General features: G+C 38.4%; 1 protein-coding gene across 1 annotated transcript; it reads left to right on the top strand.

Annotated features, from left to right (window-relative positions):
- Positions 1 to 12906: 12906 nt before the first annotated feature.
- Positions 12907 to 13416, top strand: LOC143891110 (uncharacterized). Its single transcript, XM_077395755.1, has one exon. The coding sequence runs from the start codon at positions 12907 to 12909 to the stop codon at positions 13414 to 13416; it is 510 nt and encodes a 169-aa protein (XP_077251870.1).
- The last annotated feature ends 10862 nt before the right edge of the window (positions 13417 to 24278 follow it).

Here is a 24278-nt window from a genome sequence, read left to right as displayed (position 1 = left end):
CCGAATTAAGTAATCAAATCCCAATTCCTTATCCTCCAAATGAGCCCATCAGGCATGATATAGTTAATGAGAAGAAGAGTATTAACAGCCATCAAGGATCATTAAAAGGAAAGCTTCAAAATAATTCAAATTGAAGGACCAATTTATTCACCCATACCTATAGAAACTGAACTAACATCAGTTCTTGAGGGAAAAAAAGGAGAATTCCTCTTAACAGTTTACGAATGGCATCAAATTTTGACTCATGTCATCATGACACACTTCACTGAAATTTAAGAAAGGTAGGTCTAAGTGAAACAAACGCAAGGTCTTATGGACCCCAATATTACAAATCACCATAATGGACCCACTTAAACTAAACTCTTTGTATGCTTCCCGTCCACCATATACCCAAAAGAAAAATCTTCCCTGTAAGGTATTGGGTATATTCCATCTAGATCAAATGTTATCATTCAAATAATCCAAATAAAACCAAGCTTGGAAATAAGACTTTGCATTGTTAGATTGGTAAAAATAAAGAAGATTTGAGATCCAAGATAAGAATCAAATGAAATCATGAATGAGAATTAGCAACTCATATGAAGACTGTAGGGGTCCAAAAGTGAAAGCAAAAGATGATTGTATATAAATGGAAATTGAAAGCCCAATGGTTCCCACCTTGGCAATTTCCATCTTATTTTGATGATTCCAATACACAAGTGATTTATGATCACTAATGTGTTTGATTGTCTAAGTTGTAGATCACATTGGTACTAAGACAAGATTTCTTGGATTGAGGCCAAGAAGATCTCATTGAACCACATTATGAACGCCAAAGACATCGGAGATCAAAGACGAATGAAGACTTGAAGAATCGCATTGAAGATCGAAGTCAATTTAGATTGTATAAGATCCAATCTTAATTTAGATTTTAAGAGGCATAAATAAAGTAAATAAACACACACCCTAAATGTCAAAGTGATTGTCTTTGTGGAGTTCCAACACCTTGGAACCCTCATAGCAATCCCAACTTGGTGTAAAGTTGGAAAACAGAAATGAAAATCTGCTGCTGTAGGCTTCTTGGAACTCCGAGAGAATGAGCTCTGAGATTTGGTCCAGTAGAAATTTTCCAAGTTCTGTTTGTATTCCCAGAACCCCGAGATTTTTTCTCGGAACTCCGAGAAATATTCTCGGAACTCCGAAAACACTATAACGGTAAGAAAAATAGCCGTTGGTAATTTTGCTGGAATTACCACTATGCCCTTAAACGGTCATATTTGGCTTTCCCTATATATATGAGTATTCCTAACATACCAAGAATGAATCCTAACACTCTAAAACTCTACTTGAATATCTCAAGAGTGAATCAAAGCTTGTTTATGCCTCTCATCCTCTAAGATTAGGATTTGGATCATAGGCTCAATTTGTACATCTTATTCAAAGTTGTAAACCCTTGTGAGGGATTTTTTGTTTCCTTCTTTCTTTTTCAAGAACTTGTATTCGGGCGAGTGTTCGGAGAAGCGTAGCCCACTCTCCGTGGTGAAGATCGCCACCAAGGTTAAAGGCGGTTGGAATTGTAATCGGCATTGATCTTCGCCGAAGTTAAGAAGATCACATAGTAAAGCCATCTACAGGTTTGGTTGGTGGAGTGGAGTAGGCCTCGCGTTTTGAGGACCGAACCACTTTAAATCTCGGGTGCAATCTCTCTTACTCTTGCTCTTAATTTGCATTTGCACTTTAGATTTAACTTGTGTGCTTGAATTTCATTGTTGATCTCTTAATCTTCTAAAATTGGGTTTGAGTTTTCAAAGAGTTAAAACTTGTTAGGAACCTAATTTTTTTCCCTCCTCATAAGTTGCCGTACTTGGGACCACCCTTGGATTTTCTCTTGGTATCAGAGCCTTGGCTCTTAAAAGATTTTCTTTTCTTAAAAATCTTTGGTAAATTTTTTAAAAATTTCAAACAAGGGAAAGATCATAAGATCTTTGGCAACTTTCTACTTGTGAAATGGCAAATATAAATGGAACCAGACTTCCGGAAGGCCATTCGACAACTAGACCTTCTTTCTTTGATGGGTCCAACTATGGACATTGGAAGACAAGGATGCGCATCTATCTTCTTTCGATAGATGTGGAACTTTGGCACATTGTTGAAAATGGATACATGTTGCCTTCCAAACCATTCGAAGAATGGAACGTCGTAGAAAAAAGGCATGCAAATTTAAATTAAAAAGCTATAAATTCTTTGTTTTGCGCCCTATCTACGGAGGAGTTTAATCGAGTAGCTCTTTTTGATTCCGCCAAGTTTATTTGGGATACACTTGCCGTTACCCATGAGGGAACATCACAAGTTAAGGATTCCAAAATAAACTTGTTAAAGAGCAAATATGAAATGTTTAGAATGGGTCAAAATGAAAGTATTTCTGAAATGTATACCCGATTTTCTAAAATTTCTAATGAATTAGCTAATCTTGGTAAATCTTATCCTACTGATGAGCTTGTGCGTAAGATGCTTAGGTCACTTCCTCCACATTGGAATCCAAAAGTCACCGCCATTCAAGAATCAAAGGATCTCAAGGCGCTAACTATGGAAGAGCTCGTAGGATCTCTCATCACCCATGAGATGCTCCTCACTAGCCGACAAGAGGAGAAGAAGCCAAAAGAGAAAGAAAAAGAAAGTCGATCTCTAGCTCTAAAGGTCTCCAAGGTAAAAGCAGACTCATCATCCTCAAGTGAGGCGGATAGTGATGAAGAAGAAGCTTTAAGAAAATTTAAAAGCTTATGGAGAAAGAAGCATAAAAAGGATAAAAAGAAAAAGAAAGAAGAAAGTGATGCTGAGGGAGTTATAAGGTGTTACAATTGCAAGAAGATGGGATACAAAAGACCGGAGTGTCCACTTCTCAAGTCATCTTCCTCTAAGTACAAGGGAAAGAAGGATTGGAAGAAGCATAAGGCTCTTGCCGCCGGTTGGGATGCTTTGAGCACTTCGGGACAAAGCTCAAGTGAAAGGGAAGCAAAAAAGGATGATCTTTGCCTATGGCACTCTCCCATAAAGTTGAGGTAAATTCTAACCTCTCTTATAATTCATCAAGTAGTGATAGTGAAAAAATATCTTATGATGAATTGTGCTCAACCTTGAATTCTCAAATTTCAAAAAATAAAGTTCTTAAAAAATCTATTTCTAAATTAGAAAATGAAATTGATATTTTGAAAATTGAGTCAACTTCTTCTATATCTAAATCTCAAGCACAAATTGAAAATTTTAGACTTGAGATTGAAACCCTTAAGGGTTGTTTGGATGAGAAAACTTGCCAACTTCAAAATGTGGCAAGCTCTTCCAAATCTTATGAAGATGACACTAATGATTTTTTAAATCAATTAACCCATCTTCATAATGAAAATGAAAGGTTAAGATTATGTCTCTATGGATTCCTAAATGGTGACAAAATTATTGACATAATGTTAAAGAAGGCTAGTCATAGACCTAATCATGCATTTTATGATAGGACTAGCTTATCCAACCCTCATGTTAGATGCCATTATTGTGGAATAAATGGTCATTACCAATTCCAATGTGCATCTAAGATTAGGGATTGCGGTGGAACCAAGAAAGCTTGGGTTCCCAAAGCCCCCATATGATTCTCTTCATATGTGCTTAGCTTAGGGGCTTATGCTAAATTTTGAATATCTTTTTATAGTTAGATTAATATCCCCTCTTATATTGAATTTGTTTTCTAAATAGGGGGAGTTCTAGGTTTGTCTTTTTCCTTGAAAAAGGGGGAGCTTAAAAATTGTAAATTTTATCCCTTTGTTTTTCTTTCACCCCAATCTTTTTGATTGATGCCAAAGGGGGAGAGAATTCTAGTGTAAGGAAAAATATGTGTGCTTTTTTTGGAAAATCTCTTGTGCTTGTCATCATAAAAAAGGGGGAGATTGTAAGCCCAATCGTTCCCACCTTGGCAATTCTCATCTTATTTTGATGATTCCAATACACAAGTGATTTATGATCACTAATATGTTTGATTGTCTAAGTTGTAGATCACATTGGTGCTAAGACAAGATTGCTTGGATTGAGGCCAAGAAGATCTCATTGAACCACATTATGAAGGCCAAAGACATCGGAGATCCAAGACGAATGAAGACTTGAAGAATCGCATTGAAGATCGAAGTCAATTTAGATTGTATAAGATCTAATCTTAATTTAGATTTTAAGAGGCATAAATAAAGTAAATAAACACACACCCTAAATGTCAAAGTGATTGTCTTTGTGGAGTTCCAATACCTTGGAACCCTCATAGCAATCCCAACTTGGTGTAAAGTTGGAAGTCCAAGAAACAGAAATGAAAATCTGTTGCTGATAGGCTTCTCGGAACTCCGAGATTTGGTCCAGTAGAAATTTTCCAAGTTCTGTTTGTATTCCCGGAACTCCGAGAAATATTCTCGGAACTCCGAGAACACTATAACGGTAAGAAAAATAGCCGTTGGTAATTTTGCTGGAATTACCACTATGCCCTTGAACGGTCATATTTGGCTTTTCCTATATATATGGGTATTCCTAACATACCAAGAATGAATCCTAACACTCTAAAACTCTACTTGAATATCTCAAGAGTGAATCAAAGCTTGTTTATGCCTCTCATCCTCTAAGATTAGGATTTGGATTATAGGCTCAATTTGTACATCTTATTCAAAGTTGTAAACCCTTGTGAGGGATTTTTTTTCCTTCTTTCTTTTTCAAGAACTCGTATTCGGGCGAGTGTTCGGAGAAGTGTAGCCCACTCTCCGTAGTGAAGATCGCCACCAAGGTTAAAGGCTGTTGGAATTGTAATCGGCATTTATCTTCGCCGAAGTTAAGAAGATCACATAGTAAAGCCATCAACGGGTTTGGTTGTGTAGACACCCCCATTTTGCTAGACTTTAAAAAAGCAAAAGATTTGGTAGTTTGTCAAGTTTCGAGTTCGTATTCCACCTAGGATTAGGCATCCATGCATTTTATGGTAGATTTCATTTCATTATGTGAGTTTTGAAGTTGATTCGCGATCCTGAAGGTCTCTAGGGGGTTCCTTTGGCCTCTGAAAGATGAAAGTTCAAGTTTACAAGCAAATGAAAAAACCTGTTATTTTTAGAATTTTCAGGGTTTCCCTCATTTTTGCCTATTTTGCACTACAGGGGTATCTTGGTCATTCCCGATGTGTCTCGTTTGACCCCCGAGTTATATTTGAGAAATCTTGAGTGATTTTACAAATTTTGAAAAAGCTGCTATTTTTAGAAACTCATAGGGCTTCCAGATTTTCATCATCTTATTGATATTTCAATCATTTCTCATATGTCCAAAACCACCTCGAGATTACGACTGATGGATTATGAGTAATTTCGTAAGATTTGGGAAACCTGCTAAATTTAGATCTCTCAAGATTTTCTCTTAGTCTTGCACTTCGGGGGTATTTTAGACATTTCCAATACATCATATTTGGTCCCTAAGTTGTGTCTAAGAAATCTTGAATCCGTTCATAAATTTTTAAAAATCTGCTATTTTTGTAATTTCTCAGGGTTTTCCCTGGTCTCGCCAAATTCTAGCACCTCGGGGTAATTTAGTCTTTTCCTGTGTAATTCTTTTGATCCCCGAAATATGTCTGAGAGATTATAAATGATTTCCTGAATTTTGGAAAACTTGCTAAATTTAGAATTTCTTAGGGGTTTCGCTTGACTTGGAAATTTTATGTGTCAAGGGTATTTTGGGTATTTTCAGGGGGTACCAAATGATCCTGTTTGATATTGCTCATCAAAAGGACCCAACTTTAAAAGTTTCTATTTTTGACGTTTGATCACAAAGACTTTCCATTTTTAACTTTTTCCTTTAGGGGTGAACCAATTTAAGGTTATTTTGGTCACATTTGGATGTGTAATTGTCAAATAGGGGCATTTCGGTCCGAAAAATTATTTTCCCAAAAAAGATGTTTCGATCATGTGTGAGGGATGCACCATAAATGTCAAATGGGTTGGGTCCATATATAGAATGTTGAATTTAGAAAGATTTTATTGAATTTTTACGGAAAACCCGAAACCAGTGTGAAATGGCCCATTGGGCTAAAGCCCGCAAAGATGGAGCTCATGTGGGTTCACCCATATGGGTCGACCACCATGGTAGGCACCCCACATGGCTGACCCACATGAGTTGAGCACCCAACCTTGATGATGTCACAATGGTGACATCATATTTGTTAAAAGAAAAATAAAATGAATAAAAAAAAGAAAAGAAGGAAAGAAGGAAAAGAGGAATGATTGCTTAAAAAAGATTTTCTTCCAAAGAAGCAATGTGGAATAAAGAATAGCATGTCTTGATTGACTAGAAATTAAGATTGGAATCAAATCCAATTTGAAAATAAGAAAGAAAGAAAGCAGGAGGGAAAAATTGGAAACAAGCGAAAAATGGAGCTCTCACATTGGAAATTATTATTTCTCTCTTAACCCTAGCTTTTTTGTATAAAAATCAAAGCAAACAATGCTAGAAAGGATTGAAAAAAAATCCAAAATCGTCATTTTTCTCTCTCCTCCCAAGAAATTTTTTTTCTCTCTTTAAGTGTGATCTCTCTCTCAAGTGTTCTTCACAAAAGAAATTCTTGAATTCCTTCTTCTTCTCCAAGGCATCACACAATCAAGAATTATTGGAGTGTTCTTTCTACCTTTTTTTAGTGTATAAAAGGGTTGGACAAAGCGTATATCTTGGATCACCAACCCTAGAGACAAGGATCGCGATCAACGGTAAGGATTCCTCATCTTTGTGAAGTAGAAAAAGCATGCTAGGGTTTTAATTTTGATGGATCAAATCAACGAGTTTTTCTTTGAAATTCCAGTATGTTATAATATAGATTATGAGTTTTCAAAATCCAAAATTTGATTGAAAAATTAATTTTCCTCAATTTAAAAATGGTTTTCTTTTGTTTTTATTCAATATGGATTTAAATTATATTATCAAAGCAAGTGTTTGAAAACATGGTTCTTTTTAAAAAAATGATATTTTCTGGGTTTTATATAAAATACAAAACTACTGGAAACTTAATTTCCAACCGCCGGTTCAGCCGTTTTATTTTTCATTCTATTTTTCAAAGAATAACCCCGAAAAAGGTTATTTCTTGATGAATGAAGCCAAAAGTATATCAAATAATGTCCAAATTTAGTGAAAGTTTGTTTTCAATAGTTTTACAAGGTTTTTAGATCACCCAAAAATTTTATATTTTTTGGAGTTTGTTTAATCGGATTATTAATTATTTTAAATTTTGGCTATTTTTAATAAATACCAAATGGTTTTAAAAATTGATGAAACTTTCCAGAATTAAATATTAATAATAAATGAAGGTTTCTATTGAAAAATATTTTTAAAAAAATATGGTTTTTACTGTTTTCTAATCGCTTCCCCGTTTTACGTGCCATAATTCTTTTTCTTATTAAATTAATATATTTTCAAAATTTTTATTTACAAACCAGTAACTTTGGTTACTGGAATGTTAGAGAAATATTTTCAATTAATTTTGCAGAGATTTGATAAGGTTTTACAATTTATTTTAATAAACGGGTTTTAACGCCTAGGAAACAAATTGATCTCTTATATTTAAAAACCAATTTTATGGAGGAGATTTAAGTTTTAAGTTTTTAAATTTTGATAATAAATTCTATAATCTATTATATATCTACTGGAATTTTTTATTTGATTTTAGGATGCCATTAGGTTTGCTTTTTAAGTAATTCTTTGGTTTCATCTGATTTTTGTGTGAATTTAAATGCGCATCAAATCATCATAAAATTCCATGAAAGTCATACAGTAGTCTAATCTCATGATTATATTTAGACTGTAAGAGTTTAAGTTGATTTGAAATTGATATACTATAGGTTACTGTGTTAATCTATAATCTGATTTGAGTTTTGAAAAATCGGACATTGATATCTAATCTTAATGATAAATCATGAAAATTTTTCAGTAAACGTTAATCATTTATATCTTTATTCTGTAAAAGTATGGAGTAATGTAAAAGTGATATGATATAGGTTGCTGTGTTAATCTATAAACTGATTTGGATTTTGAAAAATCAAGAATTGATATCAAATCTTAATGATAATTCATGAAATTTTTCCAGTAAGCCACAATCATCTATATCTTATTACTGAAAACCTTTCAACTGATTTGGAGTTTGATTGCTTAGGGTTACTGTGTATTCCTAGCAATCTGGTCTTAATGATATTAAATCACAATTTAATAGCAAATCAATACAAAAGTCAGTAAAAATCTCCAAAAAACATTAAATTTTCATCATAAATTCAATTCCTAACTTTTTGAAATAGAAACCTTAGGGTTCATAGATTGCCTTTGTTTATTGGCTATTCTGTGACAATTTAACTGCCGAGATCGCAATCGTAATCGTATACTAATTGCGATTAATCCCGCATAATTGGAGTGCGTAAATTATATTATGATATTGGGTCCGAGGTCCATTGTCCACGGAAATCCTGAGAAATATGCCAGGCAATAAGATACTATAATTTACGTGCTAAATTATACAAGTGTTGAGAGCACGATTCCCTTCCATGGTTGCGATTCGAGGCCGAAACTTACGAACCATAGAGCCTTTGGTATTCCTTAGATGTTTAGGAATAAAAAATCCTCAAAAATTAAAAATAATTAAGTTCAACAAATCGAATTAACTCGATCCGTGTCTTAGGAGCCGTTGGATTACGGTCTCCTATCGTAGGAACCTTTAGGGCCCCTTAGGAACACTTACGTCATGTTGTGTACTAAGTTTTAGGGAGTCCTAGAGTTAGGAGTCCAGCCTCATCACGGGCGTTTGCTATGGATAGCAACCCTACCATAGATTTAGTTACACTAGTCACCTCACTTTTCTCATAGGACAAGCCTAGTTACCTAGGATGTAGGTTCACCTGCATTAGTCAAAGGGATGTCTTGTAGTTAGATATGACCATATAGCATCTTAGATGAAGTCCTAGGATAATAAAATCTTCAACTTGAATTAAATAATTTCTCTTAAAACTGTTGAAACAGTCAATCAAGTCTAGATCGGTGTCATAGATGAGTTAGGCATAAGTAGCTTAGTTCAGGTGCACCGAACTACGTCGACTCTGATTCCAGTGAGGCTGGGATACATAGGCAACTTGGATACTTGAGTGGCATACCAAGCCCGAGTCGGCCCCACACATAAGTGGTGGGGTTTTGTACATTAATCCTTAAATTAAAAGTAATTAAATCACTTGGGACTTTCCATGAAATTAGAATTTTAGGAGAACTTTCACTTAGATTGAATTCTAACAAATTAAGAAAATCAAGATACACATTTAGGAATTACATTGAAATTAGATCTTATGATGCATGTCACATAGTTCGCACATTAATATAGAGTTAAATGAGCCATTTAAAAGAAATTCAAAAAAGTTAACTTTTGGAATTGAAGACCGATTATCGAGCAGGAATGGTGCATGTGGTGGTAACTCCCCATACCTTCTATTCTCGTAACCAGGTAACGAGTCTAGATTTCTGGTCAATTATGGGTCCTAGATCTCTCATCTAGGTGGCGACTCTGTCACTCTCTTTTGTGTGGAATTTGGATTGCCTTAGTGATCCTAAGTTCACGAAAAAAATGAATTAAATCACACCTTGCTAGGCTCAGCAGCTTACCCCTGCCCTTATGGGTACTGGGTCGCACGTTTGTTTGCACCCTATGGCTTGGTTGCTGCCTGCTTGGTTGGGTAATTAAAATCAATAATAAAAAACACACGCCATTCGCGTGGGTACGAGAGACCAAGAGAGAGCGTGACGCCTCGCGCGTTCTTACCCCTCTCGCGGGATTGGGTCCCACAGGTTGGTGGAGTGGAGTAAGCCTCGCGTTTTGAGGACCGAACCACTTTAAATCTCGGGTGCAATCTCTCTTACTCTTGCTCTTAATTTGCATTTGCACTTTAGATTTAACTTGTGTGCTTGAATTTCATTTTTGATGTCTTAATCTTCTAAAACTGGGTTTGAGTTTTCAAAGAGTTAAAACTTGTTAGGAACCTAATTTTTTTCCCTCGTCATAAGTTGCCGTACTTGGGACCACCCTTGCATTTTCAGAAATGATAAAAGAAGTTTTGGAAATCTTGACATGAGAGTTAAGACCATTTAAAAATTGCAAGCATCAACATACCATAATGATATCACCACAATTTTACTCCTTCCAACGCAATAACCGGTTTTGTCTTCCATCCATTAACACAACCATAAGAGATTATCATCATATCCTTTAAGTGCTCTCTAATAAACCAATTTAGATAGTAAAGACAGGTTAATTTGTGCTAAAATTTGCTAGTGTTGATCTCACAAGCCTAAGGGCATTGATATGAGCACTATCATGTTTTGATAATCACACTAAACTTGTCCTGCCCAATACTATTAACAGCCATCAAGAGTCATTATAAATTCTCAAGCCACTCACATGAGAGATACAATCTCCCATGAAATTGGAAAATGGCAAAAGAAGAAACCTCTTCAGCTGCTAGTAGTGAGGTCTAGCTATTCGGATCAAAGATACAATCCGTTCTTCCATATTCCAACATTACACAAAACATGAAAAGAGCAACCTCAAACTACTAGTCATTAATAAGAAATTGTACAAGCCAAACTTCTAAAATCATATTGATTTCTATTTTAACCATGAATTAAGGGGGAAGATAGGGTTACCTGAAGCTGCCAAGAGATTAGTGTTGGATCCCTCTTCTCTGTGTTGGGTTTTAGAACCCTAAAGATGAAATCCCCCTTTTCTTTCAATCTCTCCCTCTACTGCTCTCTCTTTTAACGAAGATGAAGGACCCTCCCTCTCCATTTCTCTCTGAAATTCCAGCCCAGATCCCCTTTCTTCTCCTCTGATTTTTTAAACATAAATGGAAGAGATGATGGTGGATGCAGTGATGGTAGGTGAAGGTGGTGCCAGATTAAATGGAGGAGTGGCTGGCCTTGGTGCTCTGTGGTTAACGTGGAGATGGGAGATGGTGAAATTGTAGAAGAGGTGGGGTTTCAATGGCTGCAAAATGGGAGAGTATCAAAATGGGTTTGAAGTAAATGATGGGTTTTAATGGTGGCTAGCAAGAAAAATGAAAGAGATTGCAGGGAGATGAAGATGGTGGTGGTGGATTTGGGTCTTGGGTTTTAGAGGTTAAGGGGGCCGGATTCCATGGTGGAGACTAATCAAATGCGGGCGGTGGTGGTGGTGGAGAAGAAGATGAAGAAGTGGGTTTAGGGTGGAGATGATGGCTAAGGTAGTGGTGGTGCTGATGAAAGAGGCGGCTGAAATGGTGGCAAGAGGGCGGAAGTGGTGGCTGATGGTGGAGGTGTGGTGGTTGATGGTGGCGGGGTTTAGATCGGGTAAAAATGCATTTGATGTAAGAAAATGGTGGCTGAGATGGGGATCATGGTGGCTGGCCTGAGAAGATGGGGCGAAGGTGGAGGTGGCTACACTTCCGTCTCCTCTCTCTATCTCCTTCTCTCTTGGCTGCAAATGAGGTCCTCCCTGTTGGGAGAGAAAAATGAAGAAGACCTCTACAAAGCCCTAATCGATGGGTTTTTAAGAGAGAAATGATATACTCATACCCCCCTCGTCTTCCTAGGGACAACCACCTCTTAGTGCATTTGTGACTACCCTTTTGCAAAACAGGGCTGTCTAGGTTAGACAAGGGAAATGATATATTTTCGCCCCATTTTTGCCTAGGACAGCCCCCATGTAAAATATCTTGTCCTTTTTCATTGCTAAGGAGGTGTCTGGGGAGAAGACGGAGTGAGACAAATACTCTTCCTTTTTGAAATGCTAATAGCCCCACCATGTTTTGATAACTGCACCAGCTCGTCCATCTTTTCTTCTCTGTAAGCTCGAAAGGGTACTTTGAGAACAAAATAATCTTTTAATGACTCCTAAAGCAAACCAATAAGCAGGATGGGTTAGTGAAATTGTCAAAACAGGATTGTATGGGTAAGCCACGGAGTTTGGGGACCACAATAGGGGAGTGCCAATACCAATGCTCAGGGGTATTTTTGTATTTTTTTTCAATTTTTCTAAAAATGAAAGAGAAGGTCGGGGCAATTGAGTGGAGAATATCAATAAGGTTCGGGGAACATTCGGGCTTTCAGAATATTTTGAAAAAAAATTGTTTTCAAACAGGCACTTTCGAATTTTTCGGGTTCATTTTACAATTGGACCTCGATTTTTGGAAATTACGGGACTCAGTTTTCGGGGCGCTTCAGGAATTTATTCTATTTTGAGAAATTGGGTTAGGTCAAAATGGGGTGTCTACACTTGTCAAAAGCCTAGAGGCCCGAAACCACATATCTGACCTTGAAGAGGCCTTCGTTGTACTCCGCCGTAACTGAATGAAGCTGAACCCTAATAAGTGCGCCTTTGGGTCACGTCCGGAAAATCCTAGGCTTCATGGTCAGTCAACGGGGGATGGAAGCCAACCCAGAGAAGATAAAAGCACTCCTTGAAATGACCCCTCGAAAAGAAGTCCGGGAAGTTCAAAGGCTTACGGACAGGATCGCGGCCCTCAATAGGTTCATGTCCAAATCCGCCGAGAGATGTTTGCCTTTCTTTAAAACCCTTAGAAGTGTTAAAGATTTCTAGTGGACGGATGAATGCCAAACATCATTTGACCAATTGAAGGAGTACCTCAAGACTCCTCCATTACTGTCCAAGCTGGTACCGGGTGAGGATTTATACTTGTACCTAACTGTAGGACCTGCCTCGGTAAGCTCCGTACTCGTCCAGTAGGAAGGAAAATTGGAACAGCCCATCTACTACGTCAGCCGAGTACTCCATGACTCTGAGACTCAATATCAAGAAATTGTAAAATTTGCTTTCGCAGTTGTCATCTCCGCCCATAATTCCAGGCTCATCCAATTATGGTCCTCATCGATCAGCCCCTCCGAAAGATTTTGCAGAAGCCCGACACGTCGGGACGATTGATCAACTGGGCCATCGAATTAGGCGAGTTTGATATCCAGGTAAAACCCCGCCGAGCAATCAAGTCACAGGTACTTGCGAAGTTTGTGGCCAAACGCACGGTACCCATAGATGAACCCGAAGTACCAAGCAATCCGAACGAGGAATTAGCTCCGGACTCGCCATCCCAGGGTCATCTTTGGATGTTGTACGTTGATGGCTCTGCCACTGCTGGGGGCAGTGGCGCTGGATTAGTTTTGACAGGACCAGACAACTTCCTCGCAGAGTACGCCCTGAAGCTAGACTTCAAAGCTTCCAACAATGAGGCCGAATACGAAGCTCTCCTAGCCGGGATAGCTCTCGCCACTGAACTACATGCTGACTTAGTCGTAGCCCATAGTGACTCGCAGTTAATTGTTGGGCAAGTAAACGGTTTTAGTGAGGCCAAAGATGAACGAATGCTCAAGTAGTTAGAAAAAGTACGCAGCGAAATCTCCACCTTCGAAGAATTCCAGATAGTTCAAATCGCTTGAACCATGAACGCCAAGGCCGATGCCCTCTCCAAAATGGCGTCATCCGGAATTGTCGAGCCAAGAAACGTCTACACAGAGATCCTCTCCCGACCCAGTATCAAGAGAGAAGGAATCCTACAAATTGAAGAAGAGTCCAGTTGGATGGACCCAATACTACAGTACCTGAAAGATGGTACTCTACCCACAGACAGGAAACAAGCCCGATGCTTGGTTGCCAAAGCTGCCCAGTACATCTTTGATGGGTAAATGTTATACATACGGTCCTTCTCCTGGCCCCTGTTGAAATGTCTCTGACCCTCGGCTGCGGAACTTACAATGAGGGAAGTCCACGAAGGGATCTATGGCAATCATTAGGAGGACAAAGTCCTGGCCCACAAGATTCTCCGTCGGGGCTTCTTCTGGCCAACTCTTCAACAGGACACCTCGGACTTCGTTATAAAATGCGAAGAATGTCAGAAATTTGCCACGGTGCCACGCCTCCGAGCTGTCCCTTACAAGCGATATCCAGCACCGTCTCATTCACCATGTGCGAGATAGACTTGCTAGGACCATTCCCAAATTCAACCAGGGGGCACCAAATGATGTATGTGGCTATGACTACTTCACCAAATGGATCGAAGCCAAGGCAGTGAAAAAATTCGCATTCCGAGAGACAGAGAATTTCTTCTACCATGACATCATCTACAGGTTCGGAATACCCACGGTCCTAGTAACCGACAATGGGTCTCAGTTCGCAAGTAGACAGTTCAAAGATTTTGCGGGAGGCTCGGTATCAAGCAGCGGTTCACGTCAGTCGGTCATCCCCAAGCCAACAGACAGGTTGAAGTAACCAATCGAACACTCTTGCAGGGACTAAAGAAGCGAGTCAAGAGCGCCCGAGTTTTATGGGCTGAGGAATTATCGAATCTACTTCGGGCCTACAGAACTACCCCCAGGACAGCAACAAGGGAATCACCATTTAGTCTCTCCTTCGGGTGGATGCAGTTATACCGGTTGAAATCGGCGCCCATTCCCCGAGACTCGAAACCTACAATGAGCATGCCAACTCCAAGCACCTTAGAAGCAGTCTCGACCTTGCGGAGGAGACTCGAGGAAAGGCCAGTGTACGGATGGCAGGATACCAGCAAAGAGTCGCTCGATACTACGACTCTAAGATGAAGGAAAGGGCAGTTAGAGTGGGTGATCTAGTCTTACACAGAGTCGAAGTATCCAACCCTCGTAACACGGGAAAGTTAGCCCCCACCTGGGAAGGACCCAACCGTGTCTCCCTTATACTCCGACCCAGTTCTTATCAGCTGGAAAGTCTAAAAGGCAACCCTATTCCCTGTGCATGGCACATGTCCAAATAATGAAATCTCCCTTTCGATTCTCCACTAGTTGAGCAATTACTCCTCAAAATTAATGAATCTCCTGGCCGGACGAACCGGCGGTTAACTTATGTAAAGAAGTTAACGCCCATCAAATGGACCTCCAGGCCACTCGAATAAAAGGGTTCCCCGAGATGATACATGTGTGACCGGGTCTGATCCCGTGGAAATCACCACAAAACATCATGGGTAAAAGTCCCATTCAAAGTCAAGGCGGGAGGGTCTGTTACCTCCGAATTTATCACTCGAGAGAACAACGACTGACGTGCCGAAGTACAAATGGTGGGACAAAAAACCGACGCCCCTGTAGACACCCCCATTTTGTCACGCTTTAAAAAGCAACGGATTTGATTGGTCTACTAAATCCCAAGTCAGTCTTCTATATTAGGTTAAGCATTCTCGCATTTTTAGGGTAAATTTTATCTCATTTTAGGTGTTTTGGTGTTGATTCGCAATCCCGAAGGTCTCCAGGAGGTTCCACTGTTCTCCAGAAGATGATATTTCATGTTTCCAAGCAAGTGTGAAAACCTGCTATTTTTAGGGTTTCTTAGGGTTTTCCCCAGTTTTATCATTTTCTTTCTCTTAGGGGTATTTTAGTCAATTCCAGTGTGAACTAGTTTATTCCCTAAGTGTGTTTGAGAAATAATGAATGATTTCAAGTATTTTGGGAAACCTGCTAAATTTAGAATTTCTCAGGGATTCGCCTTTTTTGAAAATTTTGTGTTCTATGGGGCATTTTCAGGGGGTTCCAAGTGATCTTGTTTCAGATCATACACCAAAAGAAGTGAACTTTCATACTTTTCATTTTTGAAGATTTTTCTCATAAAACTTTCTATTTTTAACTTTCCCCTTAAGGGGCAACCCGGTTTGAGGGCATTTTGGACAGTTTTGGGTGTGTATTGATCAAATAGGGGTATTTTGGTCAGAGGAATAATTTTTCCCAAAGGGGGCCGTTCGGCTATGTGTTGGGGGTCTACCATGGATGCCATATGGGCTGGGCCCATTTATAAGAATTCGAATTTCATTGATTTGTATTGGGTTTTGGTTGGAAAAAGTCCAAAACCCATTTAAAAGCCTATAATTGAAATTGCCCATGGACCAAGGCCCATGTGGGAACCACATGTGTGGTTCGGCCACATGGGTGGTCAGCCAACATGTGGTCCTCACATGTTAGGCGTCCCCCATAGGGGTGGAATTTGTGTTCAAAAATAAAAATCTTAAAAAGATCTCATGAAAAGATTATTTCCTTCTAGAAAGTGCTAATATGGTCAGGTTACTAAAAAGATCATAACTTTTTGCATACTTGTCTAAAAATTTTGCACTTGTATTTATTGGAAAAATCTTGAGAAGACCTACAACTTTCTAGTTTACTAATTTTCCTGATTCTTCCCCTGAATAGGTCAAAAATGAGCTTCAACGTTGGGCAGTCCTTTTTGGATAGGAATCTTTCATAATAGGTTGTTTTCAATATGTGAGAGCTTCTAGAAGGATTTTGAAAGATCTCTCTTATGCATAATGGCATGCCTTAGATTGCAACAAATCTAAATTAGAAGCAAATCCAATTTGGAAACAAAGGAAAAAGAAAGTCAAAGGTGCGATTTGGAAATTGAAATAAAGGTGTGACAATCCAAGAGGGGGGGTGAATTGGTCAATTAGAAATTTTAGGCTTAATTAAGGGAGATTAAAAATTAATCCATTTAATTAAGCACTAATTAGTCTAACCCTTGTTCAAATATGTATATCAATAAGATCTAGGGTTTAGACTTTCTAATCATGCACATTTAGCTAACCCTAGTTCAAATAGATATTATAATGCAATTTAGGGTTTAGACATTTAACTTAAGTGCATTCACTAACCCTTATTCAATTAAAGCATAAACATAAGTAAGGTTAGAGATTACCAATCACCACATGTGCGAGAGAGAGAGAGAGAGAGAGAGAGAGAGAGATAGAGAAGAGCAAGCATCACAAGGCACAAGATTTATAGTGGTTCGGTCACAACTTGACCTACTCCACTCTTTCAAGTTTACCTCCTTGGGATCTCCACTAAAATGATGAAGGCGTACACCCGACTCCTTCATCTCTAAAGGGAACAAACCCTTTGAAATACTCAAGAGGGGGGGTGAATTGAATTTAACTCAATATTAGGCCTTTTGAAAATTATCTATAAACCCTAATTGGAATTTTTCTTCACTTAATTAAATATTTGGTTAGTGCAAATATAATTGAAAGAACAAAGTGAAATGCCAAACCAAAACAATAATGGAAATGCAAGAGTGAGAAATGACACACCGATATATAGTGGTTCGGCCAACGGCCTACTCCACTCTACTCAAGGTCGCACTTGAGGGATTCCACTATTGGAGACCTCCACGATGCCCGGCTCCGAGGCGGTTACAATTCCAAGGGATATTAAACAAGGATGCCCTTACACCTTTACAAAGACTCTCCTTCTCCGCCGAGTTCTAAGCGGTTGCTCTCTAGGGAATTAAAAAAGGAATGCCCTAGCCACCTATACAAGATTTGAAAGAGAATAGCTTGGCTTCTTCTTGAAAGCTTGATGCTCTTTGTAGACCCTTGATTGCTCTTCAAAGATGGTGATTTGCAAGTGAAAGCACTACTATATCCAAACTCAAAAGATTCACAAGTGAAAGGCAAGTTTGGGATGAAAAACAAAAACTCAAGCTAAAATGGATTGCAAATGTTTTTGATGCTTAAGGATGTTTTTCAAAGATCAAGAGAGAGTGAAAAACTTCTCTACATGTTGTATAAATAGTCTCACCAAAGAATATGACCGTTTGGGGGTGGAAATATCAAAAACCAAAAATTAATTTGAATCCCAACGGCTATTTTTTAGTCTGTCGCGAGGTTCTCGGAGTACTCCGAGAACCATTCTCGGAGTTCCGAGAATTCTCGGAGTTCCGAGAAATATTCTCGGAGTTCCGAGAAATATTCTCGGAGTTCCGAGACAACGGCCAGAAGAAATAAAATTTCTACTGGACCATTTCTCGGAGTTCCGAGAAATTTTCTCGGAGTTCCGAGAAAATGTCCAGATGCTACTGGACCTTTTCTCGGAGTTCCGAGGGAACTCTCGGAGTTCCGAGCTCGGAGCTCCGAGAAAAAATCTCGGAGTTCCGAGAAGCCTAAAAATCCACAGATTTTGATTTTTATTGCTGATTTGATTTTTAGCTTTTGGAACTCAACTCCTATTGTTATTTTGGAATGTTTATGAGGGTCCCAACATGTTGGTCCACCACATAACCATTCACTAATCCATTTTAAGTTCTTAAGTGTTCTTTGAAAAAACATTTTGAAAACACTTTGCCTTGACTTGGAAATCTAAAGAGAAAGGATGTACAATGATACCTATGTAGCTTTCAACTTCTCTTTAGTCTTGGTCTTCAATTGATCTTCCATCTTGTGTATGCTTGCTTGAGAGATGAGGTGAGCTTCACTTAGCTCCTTTGACTCTTGTATGGGATATCTCCAAGCATGACCATGTTGTGTGTTGGTTTCTTCAATGATCAATCCTATCTCAAACACAACACTTCAAAGCAAATTGATTAGTATTCAAAAACACAATCAATTATGTTTAGAATCATCAAAACAAGATAGGAGAGTAGACCCTTGGGCTTACACCCTTGCTTTTCCATTCTCAAGGGCTAAAGCGCAGCCCATCTGCACGAAGCCTTGGCGAGGTGACACACCTTCGCACATGATTCACCTTTCTTCACGGGCCGAATCAGAGACCCTCGTCTTCACCATTCTTCACGGGCCGAAGAGGAGACTCTTGTCTTCACCTTTCTTTACGGGCCGAAGAGGAGACCCTCACAAGAAGAACAAATAAAATGGAAAACACTCAATGCCTCTTATTAGGCGGATTACAACTTTGTAAGCTCACAATCACTCCCAAGAAATAGCAAAAGAAAAGCCCTATGTAGTGCCTCTTGATACCATGTAGAAATGGAAGATCAAAGAGGTTTTTAGCTTTTGAAATAAAAATGTTGAAGCTCAAAGAGAAATGGGATTTGATCTTTCTCTAATGTTCAAAAGCTTGCAGAGATAGGTTTTAATCATGTATATATAGTATATTTGAAAATATGACCATTTCGGGTAAAACTGTAAATTATTGGCTTGAAAAAGTTAAGCAGAAAACGCCTCAACGGCTAGTTTGCTCGACCGCAGCGGTCGCCCACCCCTATCGGGTGTCCTATTCTATTTTCAAATTTCTTACTGTCGCGGTCACCCGGCCACATGACAGTCGCCCGGCCAAGGTTAACTGTTTGCTCAAAACAATTTGCTCAAAAACCTATCTCGGTCGACCGACCCACAGCGATCGCCCTCCTTAAACCCAAATTGGATTCCTTCTGTAGAAACAGAAGCGCATCTGCGGTCGCCCGGATCATCCCGGTCGACCGGCCCGATAGAATTCGAGATGGCCTGGATTTTCAGGTTCCATCCCGCGGTCGCCCGGAATAGCCTAGTCGACCGGCCCTGAGTGAAATTCCATTTTTAACTTTAAATCCAGGGGCTTTTGGGCTATGGTCTTTGGGCTTAAGTCCAAGGTTTTCAAACACATTTTTTGGGTGTGTTGATGGTTTTCAAAGATGTAAAATGTTCAGTATAAAAACTATTTGATAACCTTTTGAAAGTGCATTTAAACATAAAATCAAGAGGACTCCAAATACATTCTAAAAATAAGCCCCTTGAGTCTTCTTGGAATGTCTTGGCTCCTTTGCACTTTTTCTTGGACTTCTTATGCTTGTGAGTGGACTTCATGACCTTGTTTAGCTCTTGTAACTTGTCATCCAATTTTCAATGCATGTTGAGGTACTTGAGGTGTCACCATGGCATGTTCAACTCCAAGCTCCTCCTTGACACTTGCTTAGGGAACTTGTGGGGTCTTCATGATGAGCTTCTTTACTTGAATATCTTCAAATGAGGATGTCTTCACTGTAGGTGCAAGCTCTTGGTTCATTTGCTCATTGATCCACAAGTCATGTGTTGTGAAGAGTTGTGTAATGGCGATTATGACATGAAATTCCTGTATACAACACAACATCTCAAAGCAACACATCAGTCCATAAGTGCTAATCAATTTGGTTTGCTAGCATCAAAACAAGAAGGTAAGATGAATGATAAACCCATGGGAACTCTTGGGCTTACATTCTTCCCCTTTTTTTATGATGGCAAATAAATTGATTAAGGAGGCAAGAGATATTAAACAAATTGATGAATAAGCATTAAACATTATAAACAATGAAGCAATGCTCCCCCTCACTATATGCACAAGTATAATAAATGAATATAAAGCATGTGGTGAATATAAGATATGAACTACCTAATCTATTCCCAAAATTCTCCCCCTTTTGGCAACAGCAAAAAGGTAGGGATATGTAAGTGAAAGTGCAAGTGGGGTGTCAAGATGAAGAATAACTCATAAGAGTTATTCAAAGTATATATGATATGACAATAAAGCTCATAGAATGCTTATCAAAATATAAAACAAAGTAAAATGCATGATAAGCAATTTTTTTTAATCTAAAGACTTTCAAACTAAGCACAACTAAGGGGTTAATAAACCATGTAAGCACATCACAATGGTCAATATAAACATGAGTACGTAACCATTTGGCTCTCTCCCTATTTATTTGTCATTGGCCCTAGGTGAAACCTATGTGAAAGGGCATGAGAAGACAGAATGGTTGAAAATGTGAGTGATTAAAACACTTGGGCTTCATTTGCAATTTGTAAGAAGATGAGTCTCTACCTGAGCAGGAATATGCTCAGATTGATGACATAACCATTTAGGTTCACAAGTTGCTTCGAATGGGGGTTTTCTTGTCATAGGGCAGACAAGTCTCTTCCTGAGCATGAACATGCTCAGAATTATAAATTAACTTTTGAGTTCCAGTTGCTTACCCTTAGAGGATTGTATATTTGCAAGTGAAAGCTCCCCATGACTATGTGCATCTAATTTAAATGTAATAGTTCAAGACACATAGGACCCATGATTTAATTAATCACCTTTAACCATTCGGATTGCTCCATTCATAAACTACTCACACTTTGAATATGAATGGATGATTATTAGACAGAGGATATGAGTTTAAGGCAGATGGTCTAATAAACACATGGATAAGAGAATGAAATCAATGAGGTACATATCCATGACAACCAGAAGATCATGTATACATAGATGAAGACCATAAAGCTCAATATACATGATCAAGATGAAAGATTAATACAAAATTTCTTTTATTACTTCAAGAAGTGATAAAAGTGGTATTTGGAAATCTCTCGAAAGAAGTAAAACTAAACTTCTTTTCTTCTATCTAGAACTCTTCTACTGATGAATGTTTAGAAGAGCCAAGATCAATGCCTAACCCTTTCTTTCATGTAAGGGGCATCATTTGACAAATCTTTCCGGATTGAGAGATTGGGTACTTGTTTTAAATCTTCTCCTTCAACAAAGGGTCATCCTTGAAAGGATGATCATGAAGTGCACATGGCAGCCTTTAGACCGAGTCTTCAATTTTTTTAGTCTCTGTTCATCCTTCACAGTGGAAGAATGTAGAGATGGACAGAGGAAAATTAAGTACATTGTCCCAATGCTTTTGAGAAAATTTCATCATGCACAAATGCAAAAGATATTTGAACCAATCTTGAAAATTTTTACGAGAAAAATGATAGTCTGTCTTCAAATGATAAGCATGTTATTTTTGAACAAAAAGATACTTTATAAAAATCTTTTGCAAAGGAAAATTCCTTCAAACATTTAATTTTTGATTTAGAAAAGCAAATTGAAAATCTGAAATCGGAAGTTAATAAAAGTTTGAAAAGAAATGAAAAGTTAAGTCATTTGAGAAAATTTTTGATAAATGAAAATAATGACTTAATTAAACAATGCAGTATTGTTGGCAAAGAAAATGAAAGCCTTGAAAACACAAACAATGAGTTAGATGAAAAATATGAACTTGTTTGTGAAAATGAAGAAAATTATAAAGTTAACTCTTCTCACCAAATGGATCATCTTAAGAATCAATTAAACGAGATTGGGTTAGTAAATGAAGAACTCTCTATAAAGAGCCAAAGATTGCAAGAAAACAAAGACAAATATACATGTTCTTATGTGTATTCTTGTGGTTCTAGTTACTCATCATCTACCTATGCCTACTTATGTTCATATTGTGGGAGATTAGGACATCACAAATCTAGGTGCAAACTTAGATTTGTGAAATCAAACAAGTTTGTGTGGGTAAGAAAAGATTCACTTCCACACACAAACTTGGTTGGAACCAAACTGATTTGGGTTCCAAAATTCCCCACTCAAATCATTGTTTGAAACTATTGATATATGGGGTTGTGCTTTTATTGCTATACTATATGAATTCTCTCTCTAGATACTATATTTCAAATATTGAATTTCTTGTATCTAGATTACATGTGCTTAAATGATATATCATTTCAATTCATGAACATGGATACATATATTTGTACTTGTTTATTAAAGTTTGTATCCATGCTCTTGTGCACTTAATGATCACATCATTTTCATACTATGGTCTAAAAGCAAAACACTTGTATATTCATTTTAGACTATATTCTGCACCTTATTGAAAATCTTTTAGGAAAATCCATCTAACTGCAAAAACACACATATATGCATTTAGCATCCACACATAGAAGAGCTAACATGTCAATCCTTGCTAGACATAGATCAAACATGTATACATTTTGATTCTAGCAAAATCCATCATATAGAACATCCACAAAATCTCAATTGAAAACATATGTCCACTCAATCACATGAGCCTAATTGATAGAAAAATAGAAATAACTTTTTAGGAGACCTCACATGGCCTAGGGATCATACTTACAAGTCCATTAGAATCCCATAAAAGAGAGAAAAATAGGAGAAAATCAATTTGTCTACAAAATCCCTTGAAAAATATCAAACAATTCGAAACAGGTGTGTGGCGGTCGACCTAGCCTAGGTGAGCGACCACGGAAGGCAACCTGGACAAAATAAAAAGAAACAGATTTGTAGCGACAGGCGACCGATCCTCGGAGGGCGACCGCGGATGGTCGTGAGATGAAAATAAAAATGGACAGGCGGGTCACGACGGGCGACCGCTATAGCCCGGTCGACCGCGATGGTGGAAAACTGCTTTTTAAAGGAAATCCGCGAGTCATTTTCTAACTTCTGTCGTTCTTTCTTTTCCTAGGATTTTCTCTCCTCTTCGCTCCCAAGCAATTTTTCGTCAAGAATCTTTAAGATTAAGGGTAGTAGGTAGGTTTGATCCATTTCCCTTCCTCCATTTCTCATTTTCTCATATTCTTCGTTTATTTTCCCACTAAATCATTCCATAGTTCATTTTCTCCATTTCTCTTGCCTTTACTCCCACAAACCTTTCGTTTTCTACTTGTTTCCATCTTCTTCATCCATTCTCCATCATCTTCCACTAAATCCTCTTAGTTTCCTCTTGATTTCCCCATTTTCTCACAAAACCCTAAACCTAAAATGTCAACTTCGAAGAAGACCATCGCACAAAAGGGCAAATGGGCAAGGACCGAGCCTGAAGAAGAAGTGTTCCCCACCGAGCACTTTTTTAGCAAGAAGGCCATGGATCGTTTCACCATTTTTCAACAACGAGGAGTCATCACGGGACGAAAAGTGATTTTCCAAGATTTTAATAAATTCGATCTTCTATCTCTTTTCGAATTCCAAGGGTGGTCCTTCTTTCTCATCTATAGCGCCCCAGTTTATCCCGAGCTACTCAGGTATTTCTATGCTAATGTGGATATAGCTCATGGAGGTGTTGTCTTGAACACATATATGCAAGGAAATACATTTGGGTTAAATTTGAAAGAGCTTTGTTCATGGCTTGAAGTGCCTAATGATGGCAGAAGAAGTTTCTTTTGGAAAAATGACGAAATAGAAAAGCATTTCACAAAAGAAAAGGTGTATGAGACACAAGGAACCATTTCCCCTCTTGCAGACAAATTGAACATCAATGAATCCCACTGCTAGGTTGATTCACAAGTTTATAGCATATAATATCACACCTAGAGCTGAAAATTTTGATGCAGTGAAACCTTTTGAAGCACTCCTGATTCATTGCATTATGAACAAGATTCAGCTAAACCTAGGATACATCATTCTAGGTTACATGGATGAGGCTGTGAAAAGAGGACAGGGTGGTCTTCCTTATGGGATCCAAATCACTAAGCTCCTGAGGCGTAAAATGATCAACCTAGACAAGGCATTCTCAGTAAGCCCTGATCATGTACTGAACCAAACCACCATCACTCTTATGAGGATACCTATACCAGGTGACGAGGGTCCTAGTGCGGTTGAACAGGATGAGGTTGATGAGGCCGGAAGAGAAGCAGAAGAAGTGGCTCAGATGCAGGATCAGATTTGAGTAC

This window comes from Tasmannia lanceolata, unplaced genomic scaffold (assembly GCF_043159265.1).
Source record: "Tasmannia lanceolata isolate RefF3 unplaced genomic scaffold, GAP_Taslan_0.1 ptg000013l, whole genome shotgun sequence".
In the NCBI taxonomy this organism is placed as follows: Eukaryota; Viridiplantae; Streptophyta; class Magnoliopsida; order Canellales; family Winteraceae; genus Tasmannia; species Tasmannia lanceolata.
Note: the sequence above shows the minus strand (reverse complement) of the source record. Positions and strands in the feature narration are given on the sequence as shown.

Bases quoted from the DNA above. Each gene is read 5' to 3' on its own strand.
- LOC143891110 (XM_077395755.1), top strand. From the start codon at position 12,907: ATGGTCCTCATCGATCAGCCCCTCCGAAAGATTTTGCAGAAGCCCGAC.